Source organism: Hemitrygon akajei, chromosome 3 (assembly GCF_048418815.1).
Source record: "Hemitrygon akajei chromosome 3, sHemAka1.3, whole genome shotgun sequence".
In the NCBI taxonomy this organism is placed as follows: Eukaryota; Metazoa; Chordata; class Chondrichthyes; order Myliobatiformes; family Dasyatidae; genus Hemitrygon; species Hemitrygon akajei.
The window spans coordinates 32,104,667-32,122,537 of record NC_133126.1 but is presented as its reverse complement, the minus strand read 5'-3'; the positions used below and the strand labels follow the sequence as shown (position 1 = coordinate 32,122,537).

General features: G+C 44.1%; 1 protein-coding gene across 1 annotated transcript in view; it reads left to right on the top strand.

The window, feature by feature from the left end:
- LOC140724832 (sodium/potassium/calcium exchanger 4-like) overlaps positions 1-17,871 on the top strand; it is a 334,703-nt gene that overhangs the window by 307,606 nt on the left and 9,226 nt on the right. Inside the window, exons 14-15 of the mRNA XM_073039498.1 lie at positions 4,157-4,269; positions 6,737-6,802. Coding sequence (XP_072895599.1) covers positions 4,157-4,269; positions 6,737-6,802 — 179 coding nt within the window. The remainder of the gene's footprint in view (positions 1-4,156; positions 4,270-6,736; positions 6,803-17,871) is intronic.

The following is a 17,871-nucleotide window of genomic DNA, read 5'->3' as shown; positions in this document are numbered from 1 at the left end:
ATCTGCTCTCACCCCATCCTCTCACCACTCTACCAGGGATAGGGTTCCCCCTGTCCTCACCTACCACCCCACCAGCTTCCGCGTCCAGCACATAGTTCTCCAAAACTTCCACCACCTCCAACAGGATCCCACCACAAGCACATCTTACCCCCCCCCCACTTTCTGCTAACCACAGAGATCACTTCCTACGTGACTCCCTCATCCATTTGTCCCTCCCCACTGACACTTAGCCTTGCAAGCAGAACAATTGCTACACCTCCTCCCTCACTACCATCCAGGGCCCTAAACAGTTCTTCTAGGTGAGGCAACACTTCACCTGTGATTCTGTTGGGATCATATACTGTGTCTGGTGCTCCCGGTGTGGCCTCCTGTACATTGGTGAGACCCAACGTAGATAGGGAGACCACTTCGTTAAGCACCTATGCTCTGTCTGCCAGAAAAAGTGGGATCTCCCAGTGGCCATCCATTTTAATTCCACTTCCCATTCCCATTCCGATATGTCCATCCATGGCCTCCTCCATGGTTGTGATGAGGCCATACTTAGTTCAGAGGAACAACACCTTCTATTCCATTTGGGCAGCCTCCAACCTGGTGGCGTGAACATCGATTTCTCAAACTTCTATTAATGCCCCCCAACCACCACCCTCCCCCCACCTTCTCCATTCCCATCCCCTTTTCTCTCTCTCACCTCATCCCACCAATCAACTTCCCAGCTCTTTACTTCACCCCTCCCCCTTCAGGTTCCACCAATCACCTTGTGTTTCTCTCTCCCCCTCCCCCCACTTTTTAAATCTACTCCTCAGCTTTGTTTTCTCCAGTCCTACTGAAGTGTCTCAGCCCGAAACGTCGACTGTACTCTTTTCTATAGATGCTGCTTGGCCGTTGAGTTCCTCCAGCATTTTGTATGTGTTGTTGATTTCACTGATTCCAATTGTGAATGGAGAAAAATGGAGCCCGTTACTATAGAATACAACTCAATGTATCACAATCTCCAAAGTGACTGATCAGACTTACTTCTCCCATGAGAGTGCTCGCTCCAGCACGACATAATTCTCCTGCCTTATCTTTATTGAGAGGTTAGTGGGACTTCTGAGAATGTTACATCAAATTACGGATAATAGATAGCCTTATTTCATATCACTAAATCTTTCTTCCAACATAGCCTTAAATGCACCTGTGCTATGTGCTGCAGAACATGGTAGAATTACACATCTAGACTGATTAATTGCTATGTCTTTTCACTGCCAAGTTACTACTGTTGTTTAAAAACTTCCTGAAGAAATACAGCACCAATTAACTTAATGATATTTCTTCCTTATTTTCCATGTTCTTAAGTAAACTCACATTTAGTCACATATTCAATCTGCTCCTAACCTCTTTAATCTGGTGTTACGCCACTTGTTAGAATTCACCTCTGCATGCAAGTAATCTTCCCATGTGGACCATCATCCTAAACAATCTTAATGGTTAAAAGTTAAAGTAACAATGCAGTGGACAGAAGTCCTTTGCCTCCCACATGATATTTGAGTTATGCTTTCTTTGTGAGCCCATCTACTCCAAGATAAAGTGTTCTAATTTTTATAGAGGCTATGGAATGGATTAAAGCTAATGCAACACTGAGGGGAAAGTATGGTGTATGTTGCATCTTGGACTGAGTGGCGATTTAATCATTTCAGTTGGGGTTAAGACTTTCTTCCTTTCCTCATTCCCCTCCCACCGCTTGTCTGTTAACCACAGAATTAACATCAATATGGGGCAAGCCGCTTTTCTCTTCCAAGTGTGGAATCTCCCAACAGCATGTCTAAAATTGAGAGCCTAGGAGTGGACGTATGGTAGAGAAATTCATTGCCCCCTCTTCCTATACCTGCTGATTACACGGTGATTTGTCTGGTACTGTGCTGTTCCTCCGGATCTCAACACATTCCACCGAAGCCCATGGACAATGTTCAGTTCCCAATTACAAAGCAAAAGAAATAAATGCTGGGACCAGTATGGTGGGCTTTCAAGCCTTCACATTACCCTGAGATGTTTAGTGTTTTTCTAAGGACAATGATTGTATTTGCATACTCAACATACAGATATAACCACTACACAGAAATGAAAACACCACACTTGGGAAGATCAAAAAGAAGCTGGAAGGACTGAGAAAGGAACATGACTTAGACAAAAATGCCCCCAAAAAAGACTGATGGATCCAAAAGAATGCAGACAGCTAGAAATCATTTCAATGAAATGGAAGTTAGAAATTAATCTCAAAGCACTTACTGAATCACCATTCAGTAAGATCATGGCTCATTTTTTCTCTCAGTGTCACTTCTATGGACTGAGCTCATATTCCTTCATTCTCTTAATAACCAGAAATATATCAATCTCTGACCTGAACATGCTCAGTAGTAGGGTCTCTTACGCCTTCTTAGCTAGAAATCCTATCCTCTTAGTGAAGAAATTCTCCTTGTTTCCATCCAGATTAGCTAACTGCAGACTATGACCTCTGGTTTTTGACACGTCCACCGGTGTAAACTCCTTCCTACATCTACTCAGTCAAAGTCTTTTAGAATTTCGAGTTTTGGTGTGATCATCACTATGCTTAAGAGAGTACAGGTCCAAATTGCTCAGTCTCTCCTGATAGGACAATTCCCCTTCTCAGAACTTTTACACTCACTCAATTGCAAGTAAAATTTTGGTCTCATAAGAAGGCCAGTACATTGTATTCCAGTTATAGTCTCACAAGGTCCCATTTTCATTAGAGTAACATGTCTTTACTACAGACTCAAATTCTCTTATATTAAAGACCGACATACCGTTGGGCTTCATAATTACTTACTCCACGTTAACATTCAGTGATTTGTTTGCACCCAGGTCTGAGCATATTTCAATTTCTTCATTTTAAATATACCCTGTTTTTTTTTTCTCTGTTAAGATGGATGGTCTCACATTTTTCCATGATATATTCCATCCGCCATCACTAAACCTGCCTGCATCCCTTTGAAGACTTTCGGCATCCTTGTCACAACATAGGTTATCACCCAGTTTTATATCCTGAGCAAACTGCGTACACTCATCCAAACATTGATGTAGAATTGTGAGTGGCCACAGCAGCAATCCCTGTGTATCCCACTCATCATGGTCTCCTAGCCAGAATGTAATGCAGTTACTGGTTAACCTGTCCTCTGACCATGCCAGCATAATATCCCAAAGCTGTGCTTTAATCTCATTATCTCTATAGCAGCCACTTTCAAATCCTTAGGATGGAGTTCATCATTTCTAGAGTATTTCTCGGCTAACAGTCCATGAGTTTTCTCCAGTTTTCTTTTTTTACTAACATTAATTTTTTAGCTTGTTATTACTGAGACCTATTGTTCAGCAATGTTTGCAAAAGATCTGCTTTGACTTTTTTCCCCATAGAGACAGGCATATGACCATAAGAATTAAGATCAGCGATAGGTAATACATTAATATCATGGCAAATCTTCTACCTCAGCAACACTTCCTGCACTAGGCCCAAATCCCTTGGTACCTTTAATTCCAAAACAACTTTTGATCTCTGTCTTTAATACAGTGACTGACTAAGCCTCCACAGCTCTCTTGGGTAGTGATTTCTAAAGTTTCACTGCCCTCTAGATGAAGGCAGTTCTTCTCATCTCTGAGTGATGGATCCTTTATTTTGTGACTGTGACCTTCTGTTCATCCATGTTGTCTTGGGAAAAGGTTGGTGAAGATAACCATTTTAAAAGTAGTATCATCTCAGTATCTAGCCTGTCAGAAATTTGTGTGTTTCATATTTAACCACATTATCTGCCATCTTCTTGCTCTTCATTTAAACTGATTATATCCCCCCAAATTTTTCTGCATCCACTTAATGTTGGCTGAATTGCTTTGCCAGTTCCTTATTCTGCAGTATACTTCCTCGTTAGTCTGTAATTCCTTAATCCTCTGCTATTGATACCTAACTAGCTGGCCAGGTAGGTGATGGAAAGGATACAGAGAGACTTCGAGAGAATATAATCAGGCTGAATAGATCAGGAGGTGTAAATTAAAGCAGTCAAGAAAGCTCAGATGTAATGAATGACAGAGCAATTAGAAGCCTCCTGGATCCCAACCCATTCTGATAACAAAATCTAACTTTCTGAAAATATTTATTTTTCTTTCTTTAAAGGAATGGGTGACATGGCAGTGTCCAACACAGTCGGAAGCAACGTGTTTGATATCCTGGTTGGTCTAGGTCTTCCATGGGGTATTCAGACGATAATTATTGACACTGGATCCTTTGTAAGTATGTTGTTCTTTTCATCAGATCAAGCACCAATAGGGATGGTTGAAGAAATGATTGGCCTCGAAGCCTTACCCTTATTCTCTGGTTGTCCAGTTTGAAATATTAGTGGCTGGATATTTGAAAAAACTCCAGCCTTTTGGATTGGCCAGCACCCCTGATCCTTTAACCCTGAAAATGTGAATTGGAATCATCAGGTTTATTGGTTGCAATGCAGGCAACACCCTCCTCAGTTGACTAACATTAATGTCCAGGCTGTCCAATCATGTTAATAGTTGGATGCATCTGTGGCGTTCTGGATTTATGAATGGGTAATCATTGTAAAAGCTATCTTGTCTTCCAAAAGTTACCCTGGAGGCTTTGTAAGTCTTTGAAGGCCTGGAGGGTGAAGGCTGAGGGATAATCATTCTCCAATAATCATAAACTACGCAGAGTGGGACAGAACTGGCTGTATTGCTTTCAGACACTGAATAGGAAATCCTGGTGAAGGAGGCACAAAATCAGAGAGATGTAAGAGGGCAGGGGGCCTTAGGGTGGTGAATCTGTGGAATTCATTGCCACAGACAGCTGTAGAGCCCAAATTATTGGGTATATTTAAGATGGAGGTCAATAGGTTCTTGATTAGTCAGGGTGTAAGAGGTTACAGGGAGAAGGCAGGAGAATGGGGTTGAGAGGAATAATAAACCAGCCATGATCAATTGGTGAAGCAGACTTGAAGGGCTGTATGGCCTAATTCAGCCCCTATGTCTTAAGCTGCATGAGGAAGTCTGCATGAAGCTTGGGTTTTGTGTCAAGGAGCGTGGACGAACTCAGATTGCTTTCTCTGGAATGTTGGAGGCTGAAGGGAGATCTGATAGATGTATATAAAATTACAAGGGGCACAGATGGAGTCTGTTTCTCAGGGAGGAACTGGAGGGAATAAGCATAAGGTGAGGGGGTGAACGTTTAGAGGAGACATTACATAGAGTGTGTTGGATGTCTGGATCACTGCCAAGAGAGGTGGTGGAAGAAGATACAACAGCAGTGTTTTATAAGACCATAAGATATAGGAGCAGAAGTAGGCCATTCAACCCATTGAGTCTGCTCCGCCATTCAATTAAGAGCTGATCCAATTCTTCCAGTCGCACCCACTCCCCTGCTTTTACTCCATACCCTTTGATGCCCTGGCTAATCAAGAACCAATCTATCTCTGCCTTAAATACACCCAATGACTTGGCCTCCACAGCCGCTCATGGCAACAAATTCCACGGATTTACCACCCTCTGACTAAAGTAATTTTTCCGCACCTCTGTTCTAAATAGGCATCCTTCAATCCTGAAGTCGTGCCCTCTTGTCCTAGACTCCCCTACCAAATGTTAACTGTTTTAAGAGACGTTTAGGCAGGGAATGAGGGATACAAACCATGCACAGAAAAATGTGATTAGTGAGATTAGCTCAGGCACGGATAGCCAAAGAGCCTGCGCTGTGCAGTTGTATCTTCCTAACCCAATGATGAGGCAGCATCTGCCACCCGATGTGGTGGCTTCCATTGAGCTCAGCTTGCGTCCATTAGACTGCTGGTTTCAGTGCGGACAAGGACCTGCAACATACCTCACTGCAGATCAGAAACCTCTCCTGCAAAACTGATCTCCAGAGTTTATCACCGGTGGTTCCGCAGCTGCACGTTGAAAGGACAGAGCCCCTTTGGGTTCTGTACATGTCCATGTTGATAGGCAGCAGTAATGCTTGGCCATTCAATCACACCCTTCATCACTGTGGTCCTAGTAAAGCTACACATCCCCTTTGCCTGCTGGTTTCTGGCATGAAAGAACGAATACTGTCTAAATGATATCCTTTGGTTGAAAAACTGAGAAGAATAATGACTCTGAAAAAAGCTTTGGTAGATACATTTGATCAATGAATATTAACATCCACTAGCATCACTTTTATGAGGTGTGAAAGGTTGACTTCTAAACCTTTGACATTATAGCTGCACTTTTTGATTTTATTCAAGTAATTAATAACAATCAAGCCAAGCTTTGTAGTATGTTGTACTTTTCCTGCTAACACAGGAGCTCTGAGATGCAAAGCTGCACTTTTATATACAGTATAAATGTACTCTTGCCTCTCTGTGTATCTTATAACTGAAATCATTTTTCTTTTTACTTCTGCCCATCTTTTTGCTAATGAATTATTCTCTCTTAAACATCACAAGAAAACAATTTGCAGGTACAAGTGCTATTTTTGGATCTCAACTTATAACAACCAAGTTATTTAGACACTCTTAAAGGATTTGGTAATAGAAATCAAACAATTAGAAAATTTCATCAACTTCAAGTAATATTCTAATTAAAAGCCCTGACCTCCTTTCCTTGGTGAATCAACTCAAAAAGTGTCTTTCAAATGTCCTGAGGCATGTCATTATTCACCTTTCAGTTTATCGGGATCACTGTAACCTGTAACCTCCTCTTGCCCTCTGCTTTCCAGGTACGCATCAACAGCAGAGGCCTTGTTTATTCTGTCATACTTCTTTTAGGATCCGTGGCACTCACGGTGAGTAGGCGATATTTTGCTCATAAAAACGAGCCCCCAGTGGCGCGACTCTTATCGACAAATCTGTGGCGTAATGTGAGTCAGGGTCGGTAGTTCTGAGGCCTGCAGGTGTATCATGGCCAGCGATTGTACAAACGTTGGTCTCACGCTGGAGAGGGCTAAAATGGCAGGTACAGAGCAATTTGTTTCGGAGCTCTTGAACATCGTGGCTCCAAAAAAAAACAGATCACTTGATGCAGGAGTCCATTCAATAGGACTGTAAATACTGGTGTTGAGTCTAGTTGATGACTGTAGTCACACCACTGTCTGTAAGGAGTTTTTACGTTCTCCCCATGACTGCATGAGTTTCCTCCATCTTCCCCCCTCATTCTAAAGATGTATGTTTATGGTTAGGGTTACGCTCGAACCTTCTCTGCTTTGGGGATAACTTCACATCATTATCCATGGATCTTTACAGATTAATAAACAAGTATTACCAAGATGATTGGCTTTATTAATGTTCCCTGCGATATGTTTCGTATGTTTAGTACTTGACCTGATCATGTGTACAGCACCGCTATTCTGTAAGAAACTTAAGTTATTGAAGATAGATCCAATCCCAAAGCATATCCAAATCTAATTGTAGAAATTGGGCACCATCTACAGACCCAACTACTACGGGACAGCACAGTAGCGTAGTGGATAGCACAGTGCTTTACAGTTCCAGTGACCCAGGTTCAATTCCCGCAGTGGTCCATAAGGAGTTTGTACGTTCTCCCCATTACCTCATGGGTTTCCTCTGGGTGCTTGGTTTCCTCCCACAGTCCAAGAACATACCGGTTGATAGGTTAATTGGTCATTGTAAATTGTCTGCATGGAGGTCGGTGACCAGTGGTGTGCCTCAGGGACCTGTTCTGGGACCCTAACTCTTTGTGATTTTTATTAATAACCTGGATGAGGAAGTGTAGGGATGTGTTAGTAAGTTTGCTGATGACACAAAGGTTGGGGGTGTTGTGGATAGTGTGGAGGGCTGTCAGAGGTTACAGCAGGACATTGATAGGATGCAAAACTGGGCTGAGAAACGGCAGGTGGAGTTCAACCCAGGTAGGTGTGAGGTGGGTCATATTGGTAGGTCAAATATGATGGCAGAACATAGTATTAATGGTAAGACTCTTGGCAGTGTGGAGGATCAGAGGGATCTTGGGGTCCGAGTCCATAGGACGCTCAAAGCAGCTGCGCAGGTTGACTCTGTGGTTAAGAAGACGTATGGTATATTGGCCTTCATCAATCGTGGAATTGAGTTTAGGAGCCGACAGGTAATGTTGCAGCTATATAGGACCCTGGTCAGACCCCACTTGGAGTACTGTGCTCAGTTCTGGTCGCCTCACAACAGGAAGGATGTGGAAGCCATAGAAAGGGTGCAGAGGAGATTTACAAGGATGTTGCCTGGATTGGGGAGCATGCTTTATGAGAGTAGGTTGAGTGAACTTGGCCTTTTCTCCTTGGAGCAACAGAGGATGAGAGGTGACCTGATAGAGGTGTATAAGATGATGAGAGGCATCGATCGTGTGGATAGTCTGAGGCTTTTTCCCCAGTGCTGAAATGGTTGCCACAAGTGGATACAGGTTTAAGGTGCTGGGGAGTAGGTACAGAGGAGATGTCAGGGTAAGTTTTTTACTCAGAGAGTGGTGAGTGCGTGGAATGGGCTGCCGGCAACAGTGGTGGAGGCGGATACGATAGGGTCTTTTAAGAGACTCCTGGATAGGTAGATGGAGCTTAGAAAAATAGAGGGCTATGGGTAAGCCTAGTAATTTCTAAGGTAGGGACGTGTTCGGCACAACTTTGAGGGCAGAAGGGCCTGTATTGCGCTGTAGGTTTTCAGTGTTTCTATGATTACGCTAGGTTTAAATCCGGGGAATGCTGGGTGGTGTGGCTCGAGGGGCCACAAGGCCTATTCTGCACTATATGTCAACAACCAAATAAATAAATAAACTCTCAGACCTGAATTGTATTTAGAAGCAACACACACAAAATGCTGAAGCAACTCAGCAGGCCAGGCTGCATCTAGGAAAAAAGTACAGGTGATGTTCCAAGCCAAAATCCTTCGGCAGGACTGGAGAAAAAAGCTGAGGAGTAGATTTAAAAGGTGGGAGGAGGGGAGAGAGAAACACAAGGTGATTGGTGAAACCTGGAGGGAGAGGGATGAAGTAAAGAGCTAGGGAAATTGATTGGTGAAAGAGACTGAAGACCCTGGAAGAAAAGAAAGGGGGGAGGAGCACCAGAGAGAGGTGATGGGCAGGCAAGGAGATGAGGTGAGCGAGGGAAAAGGGGAAGAGAAATGGGGAAAGGGGGCATTGGTGGTGGGTATTACTGGAAGTTTGAGAAATCAATGTTCACGCCATCAAGTTGGAGGCTACCTAAATAGAATAAAAGGTGTTGTTCCTCCAACACCTCCCTCCCCTTTATTGGTCTCACTGTCTCTATCTCCAGACAACTTCCACCCTGCCCTCAAAATACCTGTGTTCTGTGGTCAAATGATGCATTTAATATATGGTATAGAAGTGTACTCATCAGGCTAATGGCTGCACTCACCAGTAATCATTAGATTGAAAGCTACTGAGGTTTCAGTTGCTGTTCTGCATTTTAACAACCCATGAACTTGATTATCTGGTCTGATGCTTGTTAAACTTAATGGTAAACTTAATGGTTTGCCTTTCTACTATTAATCAGTCCCATGTGCCTCTTCAGGTACACTGATAAGAATCTGCTGAAACCTATCTCTGTACTTAGCAGTTCCAGCTCATTTAATAGCTCTGCCAATTATAGTTTTAATCAGCTATGCCTATTTATTATCCGAGAACTAAGTAAAATCTATCAGTGGATCTTATCACTTTAGGAGATGCACAGAAAGGAGCAGTTAGAAAAGCTTTGTAATGCAGTACATATTTACAGTTTACTCTCCTAGAAAGGTTAATTAAACATTATCCTGTATCTGTTACAATATGTTATCCATGGAAATCTTGCTAGCACTTAGCAAAAATTATTAGATTTCAGAAGACTTCATACCACCCCCTAATATCTGCACTTTACAAAGTTGTGTGCAAGGCCCCCCCCCCCCACCTCAATCAGGAGTCAGCCTCCTGGTTGATATTTTTGATGTTTCTCCTCCTCCTGAGTTCAGGGGTTTATGGCACAACTGTTGCTAACAGTCAAAGTCCATCAACTTCATAGATATAGTGTATTGAAACAGAAGTGGTTAGTTGGAATGATAGAGTGCTGCATTTGAAGCATTGACCCACCAAGAATAGGTATGATCTATATGATGTGTCGTTAGATGTATCAAGCATTATTCAACACAAAGTAAACACAAGAGGTTCTGCAGATGCTGGAAATCTTGAGTAATGCACACAAAATGCTGCAGAAACTCAGCAAGTAAAGCAGCATCGATGGAGAGAAATAAAAGGTTGATGTTTTGGGCTGTCCTGGTGTATCTGTATCTGGAGCTTTGTGTACCTGGCAAAGGATATATACCTTTAGAGGAAGAAATGGAACAGATATTTAGCAGACTTTTTTGGGATGGTGGGTTTTCCACATGAGGAGTGACTGAGAAGACTCCCTACTCATGTAATAAAACACATTGATGAAGGTAGAGCAGTGGATGTATTGTATATGGATTTCAATAAAGCATTTGATAAGCTTCCCCATGCAAGGCTCATTCAGAAAGTAAGGAGGCATGGGATCCAAGGAGACCTTGTTTTGTGGATCCAGAATTGGCTTGCCCACAGAAGGCAAAGGGTGGTTGAAGATGGTTTGTATTCTGCATGGAGGATGGTGACCAGTGGTGTTCTGCAAGGATCTGTTCTGGGACACTTCCTCTTTATGAAGTGTGGTTTAGCATGAGGTGCTGCATTTTGGAAGGACAAATCAAGGTAGGACATACACAGTAAATGGTAGGGCATTGAGGAACAAAGGGAGTTCAGATACATAATTCCCTGAAAGTGGTGTCACAGGTAGACAGGGTTGTAAAGAAGGCTTTTGGCATCCTGGCATTCGTAAATCTAAGTATTGAGTATAAGGAGTTGGGATGTTATGGTGAGGTTGTATAAGACATTGGTGAGGCCAAATTTGGAGTATTGTGTACAGTTCGATCACCTAACTATAGGAAGGATATCAGTAAGATTGAAAGAGTGCAGAGAAGATTTACTAAGATGTTGCCAGGTCTTCAGGAGTTGAGTTACAAGGAAAAGTTGAACAGGTTATGGCTTTATTCCTTGGAGCGTAGAAGAACGAGGGGGAATTTGATAGAGGTTTACAAAATTGAGGGGTATAGACAGAATAAATGCGAGTAGGCTCTTTCCACTTAGATTAGGAGAGATAAATAAGAGAGGACATGGCTTTAGGGTGAAAGGGGAAAAGTTTAGGGGGAACTTCACTCAGAGAGTGGTGGGGGTGTGGAACAAGCTGCCATCTGACATGGTAAATGTGGGCTCACTCTTAAGTTTTAAGAATAAGTTGGATGGGAGAGGTCAGGAGGGTTATGGACTGGGTGCAGGTCAATGGGACTAGCAGAATAAAGTTCCGGCACAGACTAGAAGGGCCAAATAGCCTGTTTTCTGTGCTGTAGTGTTCTATGGTTCTAGTAGGTTTGCTGATGATACAAAGGTTGGAGGTGTTGTGGATAGTGTGGAGGGCTGTCAGAGGTTACAACGGGACATCAATAGGATGCAGAACTCCACTGAGAAGTGGCAGATAGAATTCAACCCAGGCAAGTGTGAGGTGGTTCATTTCAGTAGGTCAAATTTGAAGACAGAATATAATATTAATGGTAAGACTCTTGGTAGTGTGGAGGATCGGCAAGATCTTGGGGTCCATGCCCACAGGACACTCAAAGCTGCTGCGCAGTTCAACAGTATTCTTAAGAAGGCGTATGGTGTGATGGCCTTAATCATCTGTGGGACTGAGTTCAAGAGCCATGGGGCGATGTTATGGCTATACAAGACCTTGGTCAGACCCCACTTGGAGTATTGTGTTCAGTTCTGGTCACCTCACTACAGGAAGGATGTGGATGCTATAGAGTGCAGAGGAGATTTACAAGGATGTTGCCTGGATTGGGGAGCATGCCTTATGAGAATAGGTTGAGTGAACTTGGCCTTTTGTCCTTGGAGCGACAGAGGATGAGAGGTGTTGGTCTCCAAATTTGAGGAAGGACATTCTCACTATTGAGGGAGTGCTGCGTAGGTTCACGAGGTTGATTCCCAAGATGGCGGGACTGTCATATGTTGAAAGATTGGAGCGACTGGGCTTGTATACACTGGAATTTAGAAGGATGAGAGGGGATCTGATTGAAACATATAAGATTATTAAGGGATTGGATACGCTAGAGGCAGGAAACATGTTCCCGATGTTGGGGGAGTCCAGAACCAGAGGCCGCAGTTTAAGAATAAGGGGTAGGCCATTTAGAACAGAGTTGAGGAAAAACTTTTTCACCCAGAGAGTTGTGGATCTATGGAATGCTCTGCCTCAGAAGGCAGTGGCGGCCAATTCTCTGGATGCTTTCAAGAAAGAGTTAGATAGAGCTCTTAAAGATAGCGGAGTCAAGGGATATGGGGAGAAGGCAGGAATGGGGTACAGATTGTGGATGATCAGCCATGATCACATTGAATGGCGGTGCTGGCTCGAAGGGCTGAATGGCCTACTCCTGCACCTATTGTCTATTGTGACCTGATAGAGGTGTACAAGATAATGAGAGGCATTGATCGTGTGGATAGCAGAGGCTTTTTCCTGGGGCAGAAATGGCTAGCACGAGGGGGCAAAGTTTTAAGGTGCTTGGAAGTAGGTACAAGGGGGATGTCAGAGGTAAGTTTTTCACTCAGAGAGTGGTGGGTGAGTGGAATGTACTGCCAGTGATGGTGGTAGAGGCGGATACAATCAGGTCTTTTAAGAGACTCTTAGATAGGTACATGGAGCTTAGAAAAATAGAGGGCTATGCAATAGGGAAATTCTAGGCAACTTCTAATGTAGGTTTAATGTTCAGCACGACATTGTGGACCAAAGGGCCTGTAATGTGCTGTAGATATCTATGTCCTAGGTTTATAACAATGTGTTTTAATTCTGTTTGGAACAAAATTCTTACAGTGCTCAACAGATGCAGGGGAGATGTTCCCCCCAGCTGAGAAATCCATAAGCAGGGGTCACACTCCCAGACTAAGGAGCAGGTTGTTTCGGACTGAGATAAGATTTTTCTTCATGTGGAGTGTGGCGATCACTGGAAATTCTAAACCCTGCATGGCCGTTCAAGACAGAAATTGATAGATTTCCAGATATTAAGGGAATAAAGATTTGTAGGGATAATACAAGCAAAGGAGCTGAGGTAGAAAATCAGCCAAAATATTGACAAATGGAGTAGATTCAAACAGCTAGGAGGCCTCATCCTAATTCTTAAAACAGTGCAGCATTGAAACGAGCCCATGGTCTACCATGTCTGTACTGACCGTGGTGTCACATTAAACTGCAGATCTGCCTGAAAGTGGTTGGAATTGGTAAGCTGTGGACCTGCTATGTTAGTGGCAATTTGCGAGTTGCCCCCAGCGCGTATTGGTTGTTGACACAAATGATGCATTTCACTGTATGTTTCAATGTTTTGATGTGCAGGTGACAACTAAAGCTAATCTTTTAATCTTTACAAGTGTTTATATCCCTCAGTTGCTGCCTGAATATGTGCCTGTCCAAACAACCACTTCTTAAACGTTGTTGTCACATCTGCTTCCACCATTTCCTCTTCCACCAAATCCCCTGGTATCTGTTTCCTCCAGCTCCTCGCAGTGCATGCTAGGCACTGGCCATTCTCTGTGTAAATATATAATTTTATATATTGCACTGTACTGCTGCCGCAAAAAAAAAACAAATTTCATGACATATGTAAGCGATGATAAACCTGATTTCTGATATGGTCTGAGAGTGGGAGGTGGGCAGGGAGAAGGAAATCACTGTTGGAAAAAGGGGAATGGAGAAGGGAGGAAGTGGGAAGCACCTGAGAGACATTCTGTAATGGTCAATGAATCAATTGTTTGGAATGAAATGATCTTGCCTGTGTCTCAGGACTGGGTGTGGCTGCACCTATGCCACACAACACCCCCCCCCCCCCACAGGCACTCCTTCACTGCCACCCGCCCCCAAACACCTCCCATGGCACTCCACACTCGCCATTCCCAATGTCTTTTGCTCCCGCTAGATATTACAAAGTCATCCTCCACTCCACGTTGACAGATACAGTACTGTGCAAAGGTCTTGGGCACCCAGCTCTCTCTCTCATTTCATATTGGGGAGAAAAATCTCTGACTGTTTTCCTGACCGTGCGCCTCCCTCATAATTTTAAATATGTCATCAGTTAGCCCCTCTGCCTCCAATACTTCAGAGAAAACACTCCGGGTTTGCCCAACTTCTTGGTTCTTGTATCCCATCGGTAACCTCGTGTCCCATGATTTTTGTGTTTTTACACACAGAACCTTTGGTTAAAGTGGGATGTTTGCTTTTCACTGCACTGATCACTGGGAAGGTCTTCAGCATTTTAAGGAACTCTCACTATGCCAGCTGCTGAACATCTGGTTGCAAAGCTGCCTGAAGTTGATAGAGAACACAGGAGAGGGAGCCATGCTAATCTTCAATTAGTGTAGCCATTCCCCATCCTCATATAAATTGTCTGTCTGCCTTGTGCCACAAATGGCCCTTTGCCAGTGCGAAATACTCGATTCAGCTCTGAAGGGCCCGGAGGTTACAGCAGGCACTTCTGTTGTGAAATGTGTAAAAAAAGCTGGAATAGTGCCTGAGAAGACAGGGGTGGAGATTTCCATTAGTCTGAACATTAAAGTGCCTTGGTGAAACTGCACCTGGAGTATCGTGCACCTGACACAGGATGCAGCTACCCTAAAGGAAATGGAACAAAGATTTATCAGAAGTTCAGCAGCTGTCATGCTCAAGACATCAATATCATATACACAATCTTTAAGCAATGTCTCATTGCCGTACTGCAGCATAGCAGTCTGCATAAAACTATTACAGCACAAGCTGTAAGATCAGGGCCCAGTTCCCGCCACTGCCTATAAAGAGATTGTACATACTCCCGCAACCACGTGGTTTTACTCTGAGTGTGCCAGTTGCCTCCCACGTTGCAAAGATTAGAGTTAGTAAATTGTGGGCATGGTCTGTGGGTGCCAGAAATGTAGAGGCACTTGTGGACTGCCCCTGGTATAATCCTCGCTAATTTGATTTGATGCAAACAACACGCTTCACTGTATGTTTCGGTGTAGAAGTGACAAATAAAGCTAATCTTTTACCTTTAGAGTAGAGTTGAGAAGGTGACAGTTACTTCTTTAGCAGTTTGAACGGGGCACGACTGCACAAGCGCGTGGGGGTCGGCCAGTGAGAACAGCGGGAAGAGTTTAAAAGAAAGACAGATTTACAGAGCAGACTTCTGAGGAGCGGGCGACAGAGTAGTGGGAGACAGATTAGGAAGGCTTTGGCTCAACGGGGCTTAGGCGATAAAGGGTCGAGGCGAGGTAGGTTATCTGTTTAAAATAAAGACAGAGAGTATGTGTGTGAGGCCAGTTTTCTGTGCTCCGTGTCAGATGTGGGAAGTTCTGGAGTCTCCCGGACTACCACATCTGCACCAGGTGCGTCAGGCTGCAGCTCCTTAGAGACTGCGTTAGGGAACCGGAGATGCAGCTCGATGATGTTTGTCTGGTCAGGAAGAGTGAGGAGGTGATAGAGGAGCTATAGGCAGGTAGTCACCCACAGGAGACAGAGAAGTGGGTCACAGTCAGGAGAGGGAAGGGCAAGAGTCAGATACTAGAGAGTACCCCAGTGGCTGTGCCCCTTAACAATAAGTATTCCTGCTTGAGTACTGTTGGGGGGGGGGGGGGGAACGGCCTACCTGGGGGATGCAACAGTGGTCGTGCTTCTGGCACAGAGTCTGGCCCTGTGGCTCAGAAAAGTAGGGAAAGGAAGAGGATGGCAGCAGTGATTGGGGACTCTGTAGTTAGGGGTCAGAAAGGTGATTCTGTGGACGCAGGAAAGAAAAGCGGATGGTAGTTTGCCTCCCAGATGCCAGAGTCTGGGATGTTTCTTATTGCGTCCACGATATCTTGAAGTGGGAAGGAGTACAACCAGAGGTCGTGGTACATATTGGTACCAACGACATAGGCAGGAAAAGGGAGGAGGTCCTGAAAGAAGACTACAGGGAGTTAGGAAGGAAGTTGAGAAGCAGGACCACAAAGGTAGTAATCTCGGGATTACTGCCTGTGCCACGTGACAGTGAGTATAGGAATAGAATGAGGTGGAGGGTAAATGCGTGACTGAGGGATTGGAGCAGAGGGCAGGGATTCAGATTTCTGGATCATTGAGAACTCTTCTGGGGCAGGTGTGACCTGTACAAAAAGGACGGGTTGCACTTGAATCCCAGGGGGACTGGTGGGGAGGTTTGCTGAGACTATTGGGGAGAGTTTAAACTAGAATTGCTGGGGGTGTGGGAACCGAACTGAAGAGACAGAGGAAAGGGAGGTTGGCTCACAAATAGAGAAAGCTTGGAGACAGTGCGAAAGAGAGGATAGACAGGTGATAGAGAATGGACGCACCCAGACCGATTGTTTGAGATGTGTCTATTTTAATGCAAGGAGTATCATGAATAAAGCGGATGAGCTTAGAGCATGGATCAGTACTTGGAGCTATGATGTTGTGGCCATTACAGAGGCTTGGATGGTGCAGGGGCAGGAATGGTTACTTCAAGTGCCAGGCTTTAGATGTTTCAGAAAGGATAGGGAAGGAGGGAAAAGAGGTGGGGGTGTGGACTGTTGATCAGAGATAGTGTCACGGCTGTAGAAAAGGAGGAAGTCATGGAGGGATTGTCTACAGAGTCTCTGTGGGTCAAAGTTAAAAATAGGAAGAGGTCAATAACTCTACTGGGTGTTTTTTATAGACCACCCAATAGTAACAGGGACATCGAGGAGCAGATAGGGAGACAGATTCTGGAAAGGAGTAATAGTAACAGGGTTGTTGTGGTGGGAGATTTTAATTTCCCAAATATTGATTGACATCTCCCTAGAGTGAGGGGTTTGGATGGGGTGGAGTTTGTTAGGTGTGTTCAGGGAGGTTGCTTGACACAATATGTAGATAAGCCTACAAGAGGAGAGGCTGTACTTGATCTGGTATTGGGAAATGAACCTGGTCAGGTGTCAGGTCTCTCAGTGGGAGAGCATTTTGAAGGTAGTGATTACAATTCTGTCTCCTTTAGTGTAGCACTGGAGAGGGAAAGGAACAGACAAGTTAGGGAAACGTTTAATTGGAGTAAGGGGAACTATGAGGCTATCAGGCAGGAACTTGGAAGCATAAATTGGAAATAGATGTTCTCAGGGAAACATACCAAAGAAATGTGGCAAATGTTCAGGGGATACTTGTGTGGGGTTCTAAGTAGGTACGTTCCAATAAGACATGGAAAGGATGGTAGGGTACAAGATCTGTGGTGCACAAAGGCTGTTGTAAATCTAGTCAAGAAGAAAAGAAGAGCATATGAAAGGTGAAAAAAAAAGATAATGATATGAATCTAGAAGATTATGAGGCTAGCAGGAAGGAGCTTAAGAATGAAATTAGGAGAGCCAGAAGGGGCCATGAGAAGGCCTTGGTGGACAGGATTAAGGAAAACCCCAAAGCATTCTACAAGTATGTGAAGAGCAAGAAGATAAGACATGAGAGAATAGGACCAATCAAGTGTGACAATGGAAAAGTGTGTATGGAACCGGAGGAGATAGTGGAGGTACTTAATGAATACTTTGCTTCAGTATTCACTACGACAAAGGATCTTGGCAATTATAGGGTTGACTTGCAGTGGACTGAAAAGCTTGAGAATGTAGATATTAAGAAAGGGGATGTGCTGGAGCTTTTGGAAAGCATCAAGTTGGATAAGTCACCAGGACCAGATGAGGTGTACCCCAGGCTACTGTGGGAGACGAGGGAGGAGATTGCTGAGCCTCTGACGATAACCTTTGCATCATCAATGGGGACGGGAGAGGTTCCGGAGGATTGGAGGGTTGTGGATGTTG